Raw genomic sequence first — 14,500 nt, 5'->3', positions numbered from 1 at the left:
TCCCCGCACCTCCCCCTGTGACCCTACGTGCCCCCCCCTTCGACTGTGGGACAGGCCTGATTCCCCCACCCCCCCTCCCCCCCGTGGGACAGCCCTGACCCCCCCCGCCCGTTCTCCTGCGGGACAGCCCTGACCCCCCCAATCTCCTGCGGGACAGTCCTGACCCCCCCGGTTTCTGATCATGGGCCAGGCTCTGTTCTTCCCTCAGCAGGCCGCGGCCGCCACGCCCGCCGCCGATTCGGGAAAGGACAGCTCCCGCCCCAAATCCAAACCGTCCCGCAGCCCCGCCGAACCCGTGCCCACGCGGGACAAGCCCGCGGCACCGACCAAGTCTCCTGACCCACCCAAAAAGAGTCGGAGCCCCGCCCTGCCCCAACGCCCCCTCACCGCCCTCACGCCCTCCCTGCTCCGAGAGCAGGGCTCCCCCCTGTCCCCAGCACGGTCCTCCATCCCACCCGAAAAAGCCAAGCAGCCCAGCCCACCGCACCTGCTCCACTTCAAAAAGGACTGGCGCAGGCCCTGGGGAGGGGCGGTGGCCGAGCAGCCCAAACCTCCCGTCCCGTCCCGCGCCTCTCCAGCGCACAGGGATCGGCCTCAGGGCCCTGCCCGGTCAGAGCGCAGCCCGCCCCCGCCCCCGCCCCCGCCGCCGTCGCGACTGGGGGAAATGGCGCCCCAGTGCGGCGACAGCGACAAGGGCGGGACCAAGAGCCCCATCCCGGTCTTCGAAATGCCCCTCAGCTTCGTCCCACCCAAGAAACCTCCAGATTTAGGGCAGCCCCGGTGAGTCCGCCCGGTGTGTGCTCAGGTTTTTGTTTTAGCCCAGCACTATGACACCTGATTCAAATATTTAACTAATTAACTAACTTCAATCAGGACCTTGATAAGTAGAATCAGGTGTGTTAGTGCTAGGATAAAACTAAAATCTGATTCTACACTGACCCTTTCCATATAAGACTGGACACTCCTGGAATAGCAGCATTAGTACATGCAGTATCCACTTCAGGACAGGACAGAAAATATGTGACACCCATAATTCTCTATTACAATAGCTAATGAGAAAGGAAAATATACTGGAAGTGTTGTTCAATCAATCATAAAATTGTGATGTGAGGTGAGCACCTGTGTAGGGTCTGCCTGTCTTCCACTAGTGACAGAATAATCAGCATTGGCTGTGTGTGTTTTGATAAGGCACCCACTCTATTAGCACACATTTATGTGCAGTGCATTTATATGCAGTGTTTTATTAATGAACACATTCTCATCCCAACTCGTCAAATATTGCAGCATGGGCAAGGGCCCAAGACTTGGGCGTCTTGGGTTGACGAGTGAGGTAGCCCATTGACTACTAGGCTACTGAATAAACTACGTCACCCAGCATGCATTAGCCTAGTTGGTGATGTTGATTTAAAAAAAATAATTTTCCGTGTAGCCTATAGTATTAAAATGAAATAATTTCTGGTACATTTTGGTATATGTGTATGTGATTTTAAGTAAGTAAATTTGAATAGGTCACAATAGTATTGATTGTCTGCAAATACAAGCTCCGAATTTGCGCTGAGGTTCAGGCTACTGTCTGTCTATAGCGTCAAAATCTGCCAAAGTGGTAATTCAATTCAATGGGTTACCTCACTCGTCAACCCAAGACGCCCAAGGCTTTCCAACCCGTCGAATAGTGACGAGAAGGGGCCTTGCCCAAGCTGCAATATTTGACGAGTTGGGATGGGAACGTGTTGTATTAACAGTACACGGAGAACGATCGGCTCGGAAACGTTTGGCCTTAAAGCAGTTTAAAAGAATCCCGGCCTAGAGCTCAGTTGAGTCTGCAGTCTGGGAAGAGTGGAATAGTGGAGAGAGTACTGGCTGTTTGCACGTGAGCAAGCGCACATTATCCAGCTGGATTTCGAAATCCTGCCGCCTGGAAGCCACAGGAACCTTCTGAACGTCTGGCAGGAACACGAGTTTCCCCTGGTGCAATTTTCACAGGACCGCTGTCTGTCTGCCTCTGTCTGTGTCTGATGCTGGCTTGACCCCGTGTCTGTTTGTCTGTCCGTCAGGTTTCAGTTTGGCAAGAACCTGGAGTTTGACGCTTTCCTGGCCTCTCTGCAGTCGCAGAGCGCGGCGCGAAAAGCCGCCAGCGTGGAGGAGTGCTCCCTGAAGGGCCCCACTGCCACAGAGGATAAAGGCCAGAAGACCGCCTCGCCATTCCAACCGCCGAACCTACCAGCCTCCCCATTCAAACAGCTGAGCCAAACACCCTCACCAATCAAATCGCCGGGCCAAATGCCCTCGCCAATCAAATCGCAGAGGCAAACACCCTCACCAATCAAATCGCCGAGCCAAATGCCCTCGCCAATCAAATCGCAGAGCCAAATGCCCTCGCCAATCAAATCGCAGAGCCAAATGCCCTCGCCAATCAAATCGCTGGGCCAAACACCCTCGCCAATCAAACCACAAAGCCAAACACCCTCGCCAATCAAACCGCCAAGCCAAATGTCCTCGCCAAACAAAGTGGCGGCTTCACCAGCGCCGTCGGCGAAAGCGGCCGCCACGTGCGCCATTTCCGGCACCGGCCTGGAGAAACAGTCGCCGAGCAAAACCTCGGTGAAGCAGGCGCCCGCCCCGGTGGCCAGACCGGCGGCGGCGACCCCAGCGCCGTCCGAGCAGGGCTCGTTTGAGCTGCTCATCTCCTCGGCGGGCGGGGCCGAGGGCGGGGCGGCGGGCGCGGCCGTGGAGCAGAAGGGCGCGGCCCGCGCGGTCAGCAGCGCCGAGCGGGAGCGGCGGGTCAAGCGGCTGAGGAAGCGGCAGAGCGAGATGGCGGCCGCCCGCCGCGGGAAGGCCCCGCCCCCGGGCGCCGACACCAAACAGGACGCGCGGGGCGGCGACACCGCCAAACCGCCGCCGGACGCCGGCCCCGACCTGAGCATCCAGGGGGCCAGCCCCGTCTTCAGGGTCCCGCCCCCTCGCCCCCTCCCGCCACCCCCCCGCCCCGTCCCGCCGCCATCCGGCGTCTTCACCTTCTCCTCCAACGCGCGCAAGCCCGAAGCGAAACCCGCCAAAGAAGCCGCTAAAGGCGTCGGGCCGCCCGCACACGCTCAGTTCAGCCCCACCGGGCCCAGCCCGCCCAAGTTCTCCTTCTCCATCGGCCTGCCCAGCTCCCCAAAGCCCCAAAAGCTCGGGGAGGCCCCCAGCAACTCCTCCCTGGCCCCCATCCAGGAGGGCCTGTCCAGGGCCCGGGGCTGGTCCAGCACCACCGTCAACAGCACCAGCACCCTCACCTCCACTTCCGCCACGGAGACCAGCGGCTCTCCGTCCGCAGACCCGCCCCACGCCCCCGCGCAGAAGGCGAGGACGAGTCCCGCCGCCCCTCTGAAGGCCAAGAGGAAGCTCCTGAAGGGGGCGCCGTCGGTCACCGTCGCCCAACACCAGCTAGAGAACGAGGAGGAGAAGGGCGAGCAAGCTAGCTCCGCCTCCGCCACGCCTCCGCCCAAACAGCCGGCTCACGGCCCGGGGGCGGGGCAGCCCCCCACCTCCCCGGCCACGCCCGGCACCCCCGCCAAGCCCAAGAAAAAACTCAGATTCAAGATCCCGTTCGAGCTCGGCAAAGGCGAGACGAAGGCGGCGACCGTCGTCAGGGCGGAGAAAAAGGAGAAGAAGGAGAAGAAGGAGAAGAAGGAGAGGAGTAAGGAGGCGGTCCCCGCCTTGCCCGCCTCCCCGCCGTCCCCCGAGGGCCCGCAGCGGCCCAGCAGCGGCTGGCCGCCCTTCGCCGCCGAGCAGGGCTGCTCGCGGAAGGCCCGCTGCCGGCACCAGAGCGGCGCGGAGCTGCCCTGCAACGTCACGCGCTGGTGAGTCATCCTCCCGCGCCCGCCCACTTCCTGTCCGCCGGTCCGCCCAGAACGCAGCGGCCAACCGGCGGGGAGCTCCACGCGGCTGACGTGAATAACAGAAGGCACAAAGCCAACCCTCAGGCCATTTACACCCTCAGGTCCGGTTTACACTCACACATGCTGCAATATACTGGAAATATATGCAAATATAACAAATATATATTCCACAATAGTGTATGTTTTTCTTTCACTTATATATGTTTTGCTAAATCTCCCCCGACCTAGATAACAGCTTGCATATTGTCAGTATACTGCAGCATATTCCAGACTCAGTACACTTAGATTTATATACAGTGAGTGTGTGTTTGATCGTCTACTCACACACCCTTTCTAATGGGCCCAGTACCTAATCCCGGCTATATACAGATTGTATTCCTTCCACCGTTCTGTCCAGCCTGACGCCCAGTTCCACAAAGGGTCATGACCTCTGCCCCACGTACACGTTTCATTGGCTCATTCTCCTCCCGTCCTCTTCTTTCCCCAACGCAGGCTGAACGTGAGGCCAAACTACCTGTGCGAACCACCCTGGGTCACCACGGCAACGCTGGCAGCTTCTGTGGCACTGATACTGAGGCAGGACGGAACGTACAACCAGCAGTGAAAACGCCCTGTGAGCGTTAATAGCAGCGCTGGGAGCATTTATAACAGTGCTCTGAGTGTTTATAACAGCGCTGAGAACATTTATAGCAGTGCTCTGAGTGTTTATAACAGACCTCAGAGTGTTTATAACAGAGCTCAGAGTGTTTATAGCAGTGCTCTGAGTGTATATAACAGTGCTTTGAGTGTTTATAACAGCGCTCAGTGTGTTTATAACAGCGCATAGAGCATTTATAACAGTGCTCTGAGTGTTTATAACAGAGCTCAGTGTGTTTATAACAGCACATAGAGCATTTATAACAGCGCTCAGTGTGTCTATTAACAGCGCTCAGAGTATTTATAACAGCCTTCAGTCCATATATAAACAGTGCATTTGTTAGCAGAGCTGTTAGCTTCACACAACACCGGGACAATTACACAAATGTAACCCACCCATGCTGGGAATGAACAATGTATTCAGATAAACTGCTGGTTTATAATGTTTTATGTGTTAAGACTACAAAAAATTGACAGGAAGTAGAAAAACTTTTGTTTTTTTAATTTTCATTCTCATATGTTATATTACAGTTGTGACAACACCAAAAATAAACATTGATAGCAGGTAAACTGAAGTTGTACCTATTTGTGAGGTGGCAAAAAAATAAAATAAAATAAAAAAACAATAAACTGTCAGAGCAATTCACTTTGCCAGTTGCTAGGAGACTAGGCAAAGGCATCGGAATGGAGTGATTCTGCAAACAACGCTCTAGAGTGAATAACGTGGAACTACAAGTGCAGCCACAAACCAGGCTTCCCCGGCTGACTGTAAAAGGGGAAATGCAAAGAGTGCCTATCCACAGGGATCACAGGGTAGGGACGGGATGGTGGTGTCGTCACCGCCTTCCAGACAGAGCCTGGAGAGGAGCCCCACCAATCACAAGGTATGTTGGTAAAAGCAAATACAACAAAGCCAGTGGTGATTGGCGGAGACATGACCCCAAGGTCCCTTTAGGGTAACGAACATCGTGTCAGTCTTATTTTGGCCCTATAATCCCTGAATAACCCAGAGGGAATTCTGTCAGGACTGCACAGCTGTGTTGCAAACTGCTATGGTCACACATGAGTACGTTTTTTTAAATAATAATAATTTTTAAAAAGAAGAAAATAATAGTAAGTCAGCATATAAATATTTAAGTATTACACCAGCACTGTCTACTGCGTTCTTTCACACGGAGTCAATGGCGATCTGGGCTTAGAGCACACACTGTGTCTGAATGGTCCGGTCTTCAGCGTGAAAGATTCCTGGCTGTAATCATGCATGTAGAACAGGGGTGATTGTAGGTCGTTTTTTTTTTTGTTTTTGGCTGGACCACAACAACAGGGCCAGCCCTACAAACGCGAATGTCCGTGACTGAGTGACTGATGAAGTTACACCATTGGTCGGCTGAGTTATGAAGTTACACCATTGGTCGGCCGGATGAAGTGAGTTAGGTCCAGCCATATACTAGGTTTTGACCTGGTCTTGTTTTTTTTAAAACTGCGTCACAAACACTTTTACTGACAGGAAACCTTTGACAGAATCAGTCCGCATCATTTGGACAATGCAGAAGGATCCACAAGCCTTCCCAGGCGTGTCCATCAGCATGTGTGTGTGCGTGTGTGTGTGAGCGCGTGTGTGTATGTAAGTGTGAGTGTGTAAGTATGTGTGTGTGTAAGTATGTGTCAGTGTGTGTATGTATGTGTGTGTGAGTGTGTGAGTGTGTGCGTGTGTGTGTGTATGTAAGTGTGTGTGTGTAAGTATGTGTAAGTGTGAGTGTGTAAGTATGTGTGTACATGTGTGTAAGTATGTGTCAGTGTGTGTATGTATGTGTGTGTGTGTGTGTGTGTAAGTATGTGTAAGTGTGAGTGTGTAAGTATGTGTGTATGTGTGTGTAAGTATGTGTCAGTATGTGTCTGTATGTATGTGTGTGTGTGTGTGTGTGTGTGTGTATCACACACCCTGCTACACGATCATCTCCAGCTGCCGGGCGTACTCGATGACCTGCTGGGCCAGCTGGCTGGAGGGGATGCAGAGATCGTCTGTGCGCTGCTGCTGCTGAGAGCTGAAGGAGTAGCAGCCATCAGGGCTCTGAGACCAGCCCCTCTGAGAGAGAGAGAGAGGGAGAGAGTCAGCACTGAGAGACCAGCCCCTCTGAGAGAGAGAGGGAGAGAGAGAGAGAGAAAGAGAGTCAGCACTGAGACCAGCCCCTCTGAGAGAGAGAGGGAGAGAGAGAGAGAGAGAGAGAGAGTCAGCACTGAGAGACCAGCCCCTCTGAGAGAGAGAGAGAGAGAGAGAGAGAGGGAGAGAGAGAGAGGGAGTCAGGGCTCTGAGACCAGCCCCTCTGAGAGAGGGAGAGAGGGAGAGAGGGAGAGAGTCAGCATTCAGAGACCAGCCCCTCTGAGAGAGGGAGTCAGCATTCAGAGACCAGCCCCTCTGAGAGAGGGAGAGAGAGAGAGTCAGCGCTCTGAGACCAGCCCCTCAGAGAGAGAGAGAGAGAGAGAGAGGAAGGGAGAGAGAGAGGGAGTCAGCACTGAGAGACCAGCCCCTCTGAGAGAGAGTGAGAGACACAGCGCTCAGAGAGAGAGAGAGAGAGAGAGAGAGAGAGAGAGAGAGAGAGAGAGAGACACTCTGGCGTTCACCAGCAGGAGGGTAGCCCTAACCTTCTTGGCGTAGTCGGTCATCCTCTTGGAGGAGGAGAAGAAGAGGACGCGCATGGCTTCGCTGAACTGGATCTGCTCGTAGGCCTCCTCTATGCAGCCCGCGATCTCATCCCTGAGAACAGCAGCAGGGAGTGAGCACGGCCAGCAGCAGGGAGTGAGCACGGCCAGCAGCAGGGAGTGAGCACAGCCAGCAGCAGCAGGGAGTGCGCACAGCCCACAGCAGCAGGAAGTGAGCACAGCCCACAGCAGCAGGGAGTGAGCACAGCCAGCAGCAGCAGGGAGTGAGCACAGCCAGCAGCAGCAGGGAGTGAGCACGGCCCAAAGCAGCAGGGAGTGCGCACAGGAGCAGGGAGTAAGCACAGCCAACAGCAGCAGGGAGTGAGCACAGCCCACAGCTGCAGGGAGTGAGCACAGCCAAGCACAGCCAGCAGCAGCAGGGAGTGAGCAAAACAAACCGCCCAAACACGCCCTGCCCCAAACATGCCCTGCCAAAACCATGTCACAGAGGCCAATACAGAGTACTTCTGAGCACGCGCGCGCGCGCACACACACACACACACACATATGCGCGCATACACACACACACACACACACACACACACACACAACCATGCACGCACACATACACACACACACACACACACACACACACACACCTCCCAGCTCCTCCTCCCTCTTACCGGATGGTGTCCAGCAGAATGTCTATGAAGAAGGTGTAGCTCTCCGCGGGGATGTTTCCCTTGGCCAGGAACACCTTATTGTAGCTGCCTTCCATCAGGTACTGAAAGCAAAAAACCAGCAATTTTTTAAAAAGGCTTCTATAATTACGGAAAACTGCAAAACTCTGTACGGCGAGAGGCTGCTGGTAATGAACAGCGTTATGGATGGATTTACTGCATCGACAAATAGGTAGAAACACTAACTAAAACAGGATTACAGTTACATACACAATCAGGGCCCGGCTGGTTCACTAGATATTTGAAAACATCAGTGCTAGTAAGAATAAAAATAATATTTTTTGGTAACAATCTAAAGTCTGCGTCTAATTGCTGGCAGTGACAAAGCAGGAAGTAGAAATATTGCTGAACATGGCAAAGTTTCCCTCCGGAAATCTGAAAAGGGGGCGCATGAGGAAGCCAGCCAATCAGGTGCCGAGTTGGGTCACAGATTCTAGAATTTTCACAAGCCGTGTCAGGTATTTGGTGAGAGTGCACGGCGGCTTTGGCCAGGTATTCGGTGAGAGTGCACGGCGGCTGTGGCCAGGTATTCGGTGAGAGTGCACGGCGGCTGTGGCCAGGTATTCGGTGAGAGTGCACGGCGGCTGTGGCCAGGTATTCGGTGAGAGTGCACGGAGGCTGGGGCCAGGTATTCGGTGAGAGTGCACAGGGAGGCAGCGGCCGGCTCACCTGCTCCAGGGACACGGGGTGCCGGATGAAGACATTGCTCTGGATGTCCCGGGCGCTCAGCCTCTCCAGCTCCGTGTGGAACTCGGACACGCGGTTTTGGGAGAGCAGGAAGAGCAGGTTCAGGCCCAGCAGCTGGTGCATGGAGCCTGACTCTGGCAGCTCGTCCCTGGGGCAGCGAGAGGAGGAGGAGAGCAGGGGGTTAGAGCATGAAGGCCACAGGCGTGTCTTCCACATTTGGGGCGACATAGCTCAGGTGGTAAGAGCGGTTGTCTGGCAGTCGGAGGGTTGCCGGGTTGACCCCAGCCCTGAGCGTGTCGAAGTGTCCCTGAGCAAGACACCTAACCCCTAACCGCTCTGGTGAATGAGAGGCATCAATTGTAAAGCGCTTTGGATAAAAGCGCTATATAAATGCAGTCCATTTACCATTCCATTTACATAAAGGATAAGGGGCAAACAGAGCAGGGGTCCCCCAACCCCGGTCCAGGGTGTGTCTGCTTTCTCCTTTTCACCGCACACAGCAAAATGTCCAGTGTTAATTCAACTCTGACAGAGTATGCACGGGTCCAGCAGGGACTGCATGTACACTGCGAGGGGTTGATTTTAACGCTGAATATTTTACTGTGTAAACTTCACAGCCAGTTTCAGATCCAATAAACCTGATGAGGTCAGTTTATTCTGTAATCAGCTGCGTCAGGCTAGCATGTATCATGTGCCAAACAACAACACCACCTGCGCAGCGTGTGATTCTCCAGCACTGGGGTCCATCGAGACAGAAACAAGCACAACAGCAAGAAAAGGGAATCTCACACACACACACACACACACACACACATACAGCAGAAACATTGAGCTAATCACAGGCAAATGAAGCCGGTGGGGTTTTAACACGCATACATTACAGAGACTAAGAGGGTTAAAGTTGTAAAAAGTTGTCTAAGTCGCTCTGGATAAGAGCGTCTGCTAAATGCCTGCAATGTTAACATGGATACATTACAGAGACTAAGAGGTCATACACATACTTGTAGTCAAAGTAATAGCATTTGAGTTGAGCCATGTATCTCTCAAAGGAAGGGATGTCTTTCTTCAGGATACCCCATAGTGCGCCAATCTCCAGAACATCACCTGGATGCAAATAAACAGCAGAGAAAAAAAATCAGGCTTTGCCAAAGGACTACAGATCCCATGTGCCCTTGCACCAGCAGCGTGCCCATTACACTCAGACTTCCTGTTTTCATTATCAAATTTAAAATTACAGATTGCGCAAATGTCAGTGTGCGAGCTAACTGTGGCATTAATTCCCAGTGAAACCATATTATACTTTTTGGGGCACAAAATCACTTTCTGTAATATATTGAGACACTCACGTGCTAATATGAGTTGCTGTTTGGTAAGCTTGGTCCCCGAAATTGGCAAAAAATTTAATTCCAGCAGAGAGATCTACAGATAACAGGACATGAGAAAACCAAGGTTAGCAAGGTGCTACTACCACAGTGTTGAGTCAAATTAACTTTTTTTTTTTTTTTTAAACTAAAAAAATTAAATTAGGCAACCAGTCCATTTAGCCAAGTGTGTTTGACATCCATCTAATTTCATTAGGATATAACTACAAGATAACTGAGTTAAGTGTTCTACTATGCTTCTGGCTAGCCTGGTGACAATACAAAAACACACACAAATCTTGCTAGCCTATTCTGTAGTGACCTGCATGCTAAATCAGTGGTTCCCAAGATCAGCCCTGGGGACCCTGCATATGCTGGTTTTCGTTCCAATCACAATTCAAATCCCAGTATTTTCACAAGCAGTTAATTTTTCTTAATTTGGTGCCTTCCATGTTTAGAGGGATTATTTACACTCTAAAAACACATTATATCAGACATAGGTGTGCAGGCCACAAAGACTACAATTCCAATGTTCATACTGTGCTTATTGTGCTATATTTTAAACAATTACAGGTACATTTTTTGATCAAACTAAAGAACGAGGTTAATCAATGAGGTCATATTTAGGTTGCTGGTGTTTAATTTCTTTCGTATAATCCCCCCCCCCCTAAAGTTATTAACACGATGCAGGTTTGGCGCATCGTTTGCTTTGTCTTTGAATTCTTCATTATCTACCGAGTGGGTTAGTTTTAGTGACCAGGTGTCCACACTTGTACCAATGAAAAGCACCCAATTAAGAAAAATAGCAGTTACAAATTCTGGGATTGCAACTGTGGTTGGAACGAAAATCAGCAAAAACAGGGGTCCCCAGGACCGAGTTTGGAAACCACTGCGCTAAATGGCTGTTCCTTTGTTACGAGGTATGGCTACAAGAATATTGGTCACACCTGTAGTACAGTAGCCTACATTAACAGACTAGTTATCTTGACAGTGGTGCCTAGATATGAGTTCGGCTTTAAGTAACACTGGTTAATTAGACAGCCAAAGTTTTCTCCCAACCGTCAATTTATCTCGCTAACTGGCTGGAAGACTAGGCAATATAATTCGTCCACTGATGTTAGATGCCTGTGTAGCTAGCTACTTTGTTGTGCTGCTAACGTCAGTTGGATGGTCTGCTGGTAAACATGCAAGCAAACGTTACGGTAATATTTGGCTGACCAGCCAACTCAGCCAAGAGCAGAACAAATCAAACTTATCCTGGCTATCTAATAACTAACGTTCACTAGGAAGTAATCTAGTCATAACTGCATGTCATTTCAACATTTTAGACTCAACATTTCTTGCAAATTATTGACCACCTATTTTATTCTGTGAATGGAAATCTACCTAAATTTAAACAACTGTACCTTCAGTTCATTCAAAATGTCGCCACATTTGTTCAAATTCGGATTTTTCTCATCCCATTCAGTTTTCAAGTCCTCATACAGTCCCGCAGTGTCTCTCACCATAGACGCCATAATGATTCTGCAAATTGTACGACACCGGTCAGCCAATATACGGGAAACGTCACTGGCGTAAAAAATGTTGGGTGCTAAGGTAAACTGCTGAATGGAATACGGCAAAATATTCTTCCAAATTCACTTTTAAGCACAACAGGGGCAGTGCCATAGACATGTGTCTGAGCAGTACCATCTATCGTGATGAAGGAGTGTTGTATAACCCTAGGCTGGAAAACGTTGCTACCAAAGGGCTAGTCTATTCTGGTGACATTTTAGGAAATTATCAAGTGACAACATCACATTTAGAACATTGATTATTTAGATTATATTCTACCCATAATGAACCAGCTGTGTATATGTGTAGTACAGTAGGTAAACGGTTAAAATTGTATCCCATAAGTCGCAAGACCACTGCTTTGGTGTACCTCCTTCTGATCCCTACTGATGGCTTTTGAACCAATGCATCATTTCAACTGTAATGTCGACAGTAAAGTTATTATTTAATCGGTGTCCATCTCGATTTATACCCTACTTTTAGTCTGACTTTACACAGTCTCCTCCTTAACCGAGAACTTAAATTTTTTCCCTTCTTAATGTTTTTTTTTTCCGGCTATGAAATAGTGTTTTGTATTAAACCATATTGCAACAACGTATGACTTCCTTTTGAACAAATGCAGTCATTCCTATGAAGCGTGAGTTTTAAATAAACACACTGCGACCAAACTACCATACAATGTCACAGAAGGACACGTTTGAAAAAAAAACTATTTTGAGAACTTGCACCCTGAAATACGCGTTAATCACAATCCAGTCTGAATGGGCGTAGTGAACATACTGTTGTCAGCAGAGGGCGCTCGTACCCCATGCTGTAAAACAGAGTACCAGAGGCCCCGCTACAAGGAATTCCCCACGTCTGCTCTGTGACGTATGTGGACACCCCTCAGACATGGAGTGGGGATGGATCCCACGTGAGACACGACAGTTCATTTGCATATTATCTTGTGCCTGTATGAAGTGTTTTTTTTTCTTCAACTTAGTTCGAAGAGTCCGGCGAAATGGGCGCTGTCCAAACCCTGGAAATCTAGTTAAACTGTTCATCAATCACGAGGAGAGACGCAGCAAACTTAAAATATAACGTTTCAAAAGGAAGCAAACTAGGCAGGTTGTTATATATATTTTTTGTGAGTATCCATAGTTCAGTAGGCTACCGCCCTAAGATAACTATCTACTGCTAAACATGAACTATCTAAGGAAACATGAACTGGAAACAATTTCATTGAGCTGTCAGCCGAGCGAGACAATGCGAATACTTGTATTTCTTTCAAAGGTCGTTGACAATATTTTTGCATTGAAAAAGAAAAGGAAGGATGTGGAGAAATTATTGTTACCTTTGTTCTATATGAAAACGTGTTGCAAGTGAGCCCTATTCGACTGGGTTTAAAAGTACAGCGAAAGGCCAAAGTAAGATTTTTTCATCGCGTGTTCTTCAATGTCAGGGTCAAGCCACTGATGCACGGCGAGGCTAAACAGTAGTTTAACTCATGCCACATCAAATGCCATCGGCACAGACAGCGATGCTCACAGAAATACAGTGTGGAGAGCAAGTGGATTAATTCACAATCGGAGTTCAGTTCAGGTCTCACGGTGGGGTTTGATGTCGTTTTCAAATGTACATTCCAAAAGGGGGACGAAGTGCGCGAGTAAAATAAATAATTAAATAAATAAACAAAAATAAATAAATAAAGGATACACAGATGAAGCATTGTTTCCAAGCCAGTAGGAAATTCAGCGGACCTCAGAGGCCTGATATTAATAACCACCGTCCATCCCACCGCATTCTTTGCGCGTGAGTCACTGTAGAGCAGAGGGCGCTCGCGGGAAAGGACCTCTTCGCCGTTGTTTTTCCAATTTGCCTTTCCCTTTTTTTTCCATGGAGTGGAAGAGGGCTTCTGGACGACATACTGAGCTCCTCCCACCCCACTACATCCTACCCCTTCCCCTCTCTCTCTCTCTCTCACACACACACACACACACACACATCACATGTCTGTCCGTCCTATAGTCTTAAACAAATGAACCTGTTGAAACTCACAAACAGGTGGTCGGATCCAACAGTGTAAACATGGAGTAAGATGCATTGTGGCGCAATCTGTTAGGGTTCTGTTAGCTTGGCTGAATGAGAACTAAGTGTGTGCACACATTACTCCAGCGCCCAGCTGTCGAAAATAGAAAATGGCAGTGTGGGTTTTGGCAGTGAGAGGGAGAGTGAGTCACTGCTTATCTGGCCTGTCACAGAGAGACCAACTGCAGTGTGTGTGTGTGTGTGTGTGTGTGTGTTTGTGAGAGCAAACTAAATATCGGTGCATATGCTGCAATAACCTTTTCTCAGGTTTGGTACGTTGTGTGTGTGATACATACATGTTTTTGTTGTCAGTAATGTCATTCATTTATCTGAAACCAGATGCTCCAATTATGCTGACACCATGAAAAATGCTTCAGCTTTCCTTTCTTTCACGTTAAAAAATACAGTCCGCGTGTTACATCATTTTTCCACTTAACAGTTGCCACTGAATCCATTGCACAAGAGCGGTGTAAAATCAGAACAGTTTATTGAGTATAAATGGTAGTAAACACACAAACCATGTTGAGGTTTTTATACAGTAGTCAGTAACAATATTTGGTTTGTTATTTCCTGAAGCGTCTGAACTGAAACACTCCTGTCCAGAAAAGTTACTTGGGATTTCAAAACAATCGTTCAGATACATGGAGAACTTTTACTCAGAAGAAGAAAAAATAATAATAATAAAAAAAGAGAAAAGAATCACATATATATTCAGGTATATTCTCTGAGACGGAGCAGTGGTCAAGCAGGACGGGTTGGGTGTGGAACCGGTCAAAATGGATGTGCAGATTGGTTACTAGGCAACCAGGCCACAGGATGAGGGGTCTCATCATGGTCTGGAGACTGTTACACAATAGCTGCAAAAAAAAATGGATAAACCACACCCATTGTGCAACAGCGCAACGTTTAGACAACCTGGTCGTTTATGTACACG

At 49.6% G+C, this 14,500-nt stretch overlaps 1 protein-coding gene across 3 annotated transcripts; it reads right to left on the bottom strand.

Moving 5' to 3' along the window:
* Positions 1–4,998: 4,998 nt before the first annotated feature.
* On the bottom strand, positions 4,999–11,509 carry psmd8 (proteasome 26S subunit, non-ATPase 8). Of its 3 annotated transcripts, none has more exons than XM_035385502.1 (8): positions 11,352–11,509; positions 9,931–10,003; positions 9,586–9,688; positions 8,567–8,732; positions 7,841–7,941; positions 7,161–7,272; positions 6,459–6,603; positions 4,999–5,766 (listed from the first exon to the last, which is right to left on the bottom strand). In XM_035385502.1, the coding sequence occupies exons 1-7, from the start codon at positions 11,460–11,462 to the stop codon at positions 6,463–6,465; spliced, it is 807 nt and encodes a 268-aa protein (XP_035241393.1). In that variant the 5' UTR covers positions 11,463–11,509; the 3' UTR covers positions 4,999–5,766; positions 6,459–6,462. The 3 variants fall into 3 exon arrangements, with proteins under 3 accessions (XP_035241393.1, XP_035241392.1, XP_035241391.1); XM_035385501.1 differs by lacking the exon at positions 4,999–5,766 and adding an exon at positions 6,319–6,335 and having other exon boundaries at positions 6,424–6,603; XM_035385500.1 differs by lacking the exon at positions 4,999–5,766 and having other exon boundaries at positions 6,415–6,603.
* Between the last annotated feature and the right edge of the window lie 2,991 nt (positions 11,510–14,500).

The sequence above is a fragment of the Anguilla anguilla genome, chromosome 12 (assembly GCF_013347855.1).
Source record: "Anguilla anguilla isolate fAngAng1 chromosome 12, fAngAng1.pri, whole genome shotgun sequence".
In the NCBI taxonomy this organism is placed as follows: Eukaryota; Metazoa; Chordata; class Actinopteri; order Anguilliformes; family Anguillidae; genus Anguilla; species Anguilla anguilla.
This window is presented reverse-complemented; position numbering and strand designations above follow the sequence as displayed.

Bases quoted from the DNA above. Each gene is read 5' to 3' on its own strand.
- psmd8 (XM_035385502.1), bottom strand. From the start codon at position 11,462: ATGGCGTCTATGGTGAGAGACACTGCGGGACTGTATGAGGACTTGAAA. The intron at 10,004-11,351 runs GTACAGTTGTTT...TGTTATCTGTAG, and splicing joins ACATTTTGAATGAACTGAAG to ATCTCTCTGCTGGAATTAAA. The intron at 6,604-7,160 runs GTTAGGGCTACC...TCTCTCTCTCAG, and splicing joins TGACCGACTACGCCAAGAAG to AGGGGCTGGTCTCAGAGCCC.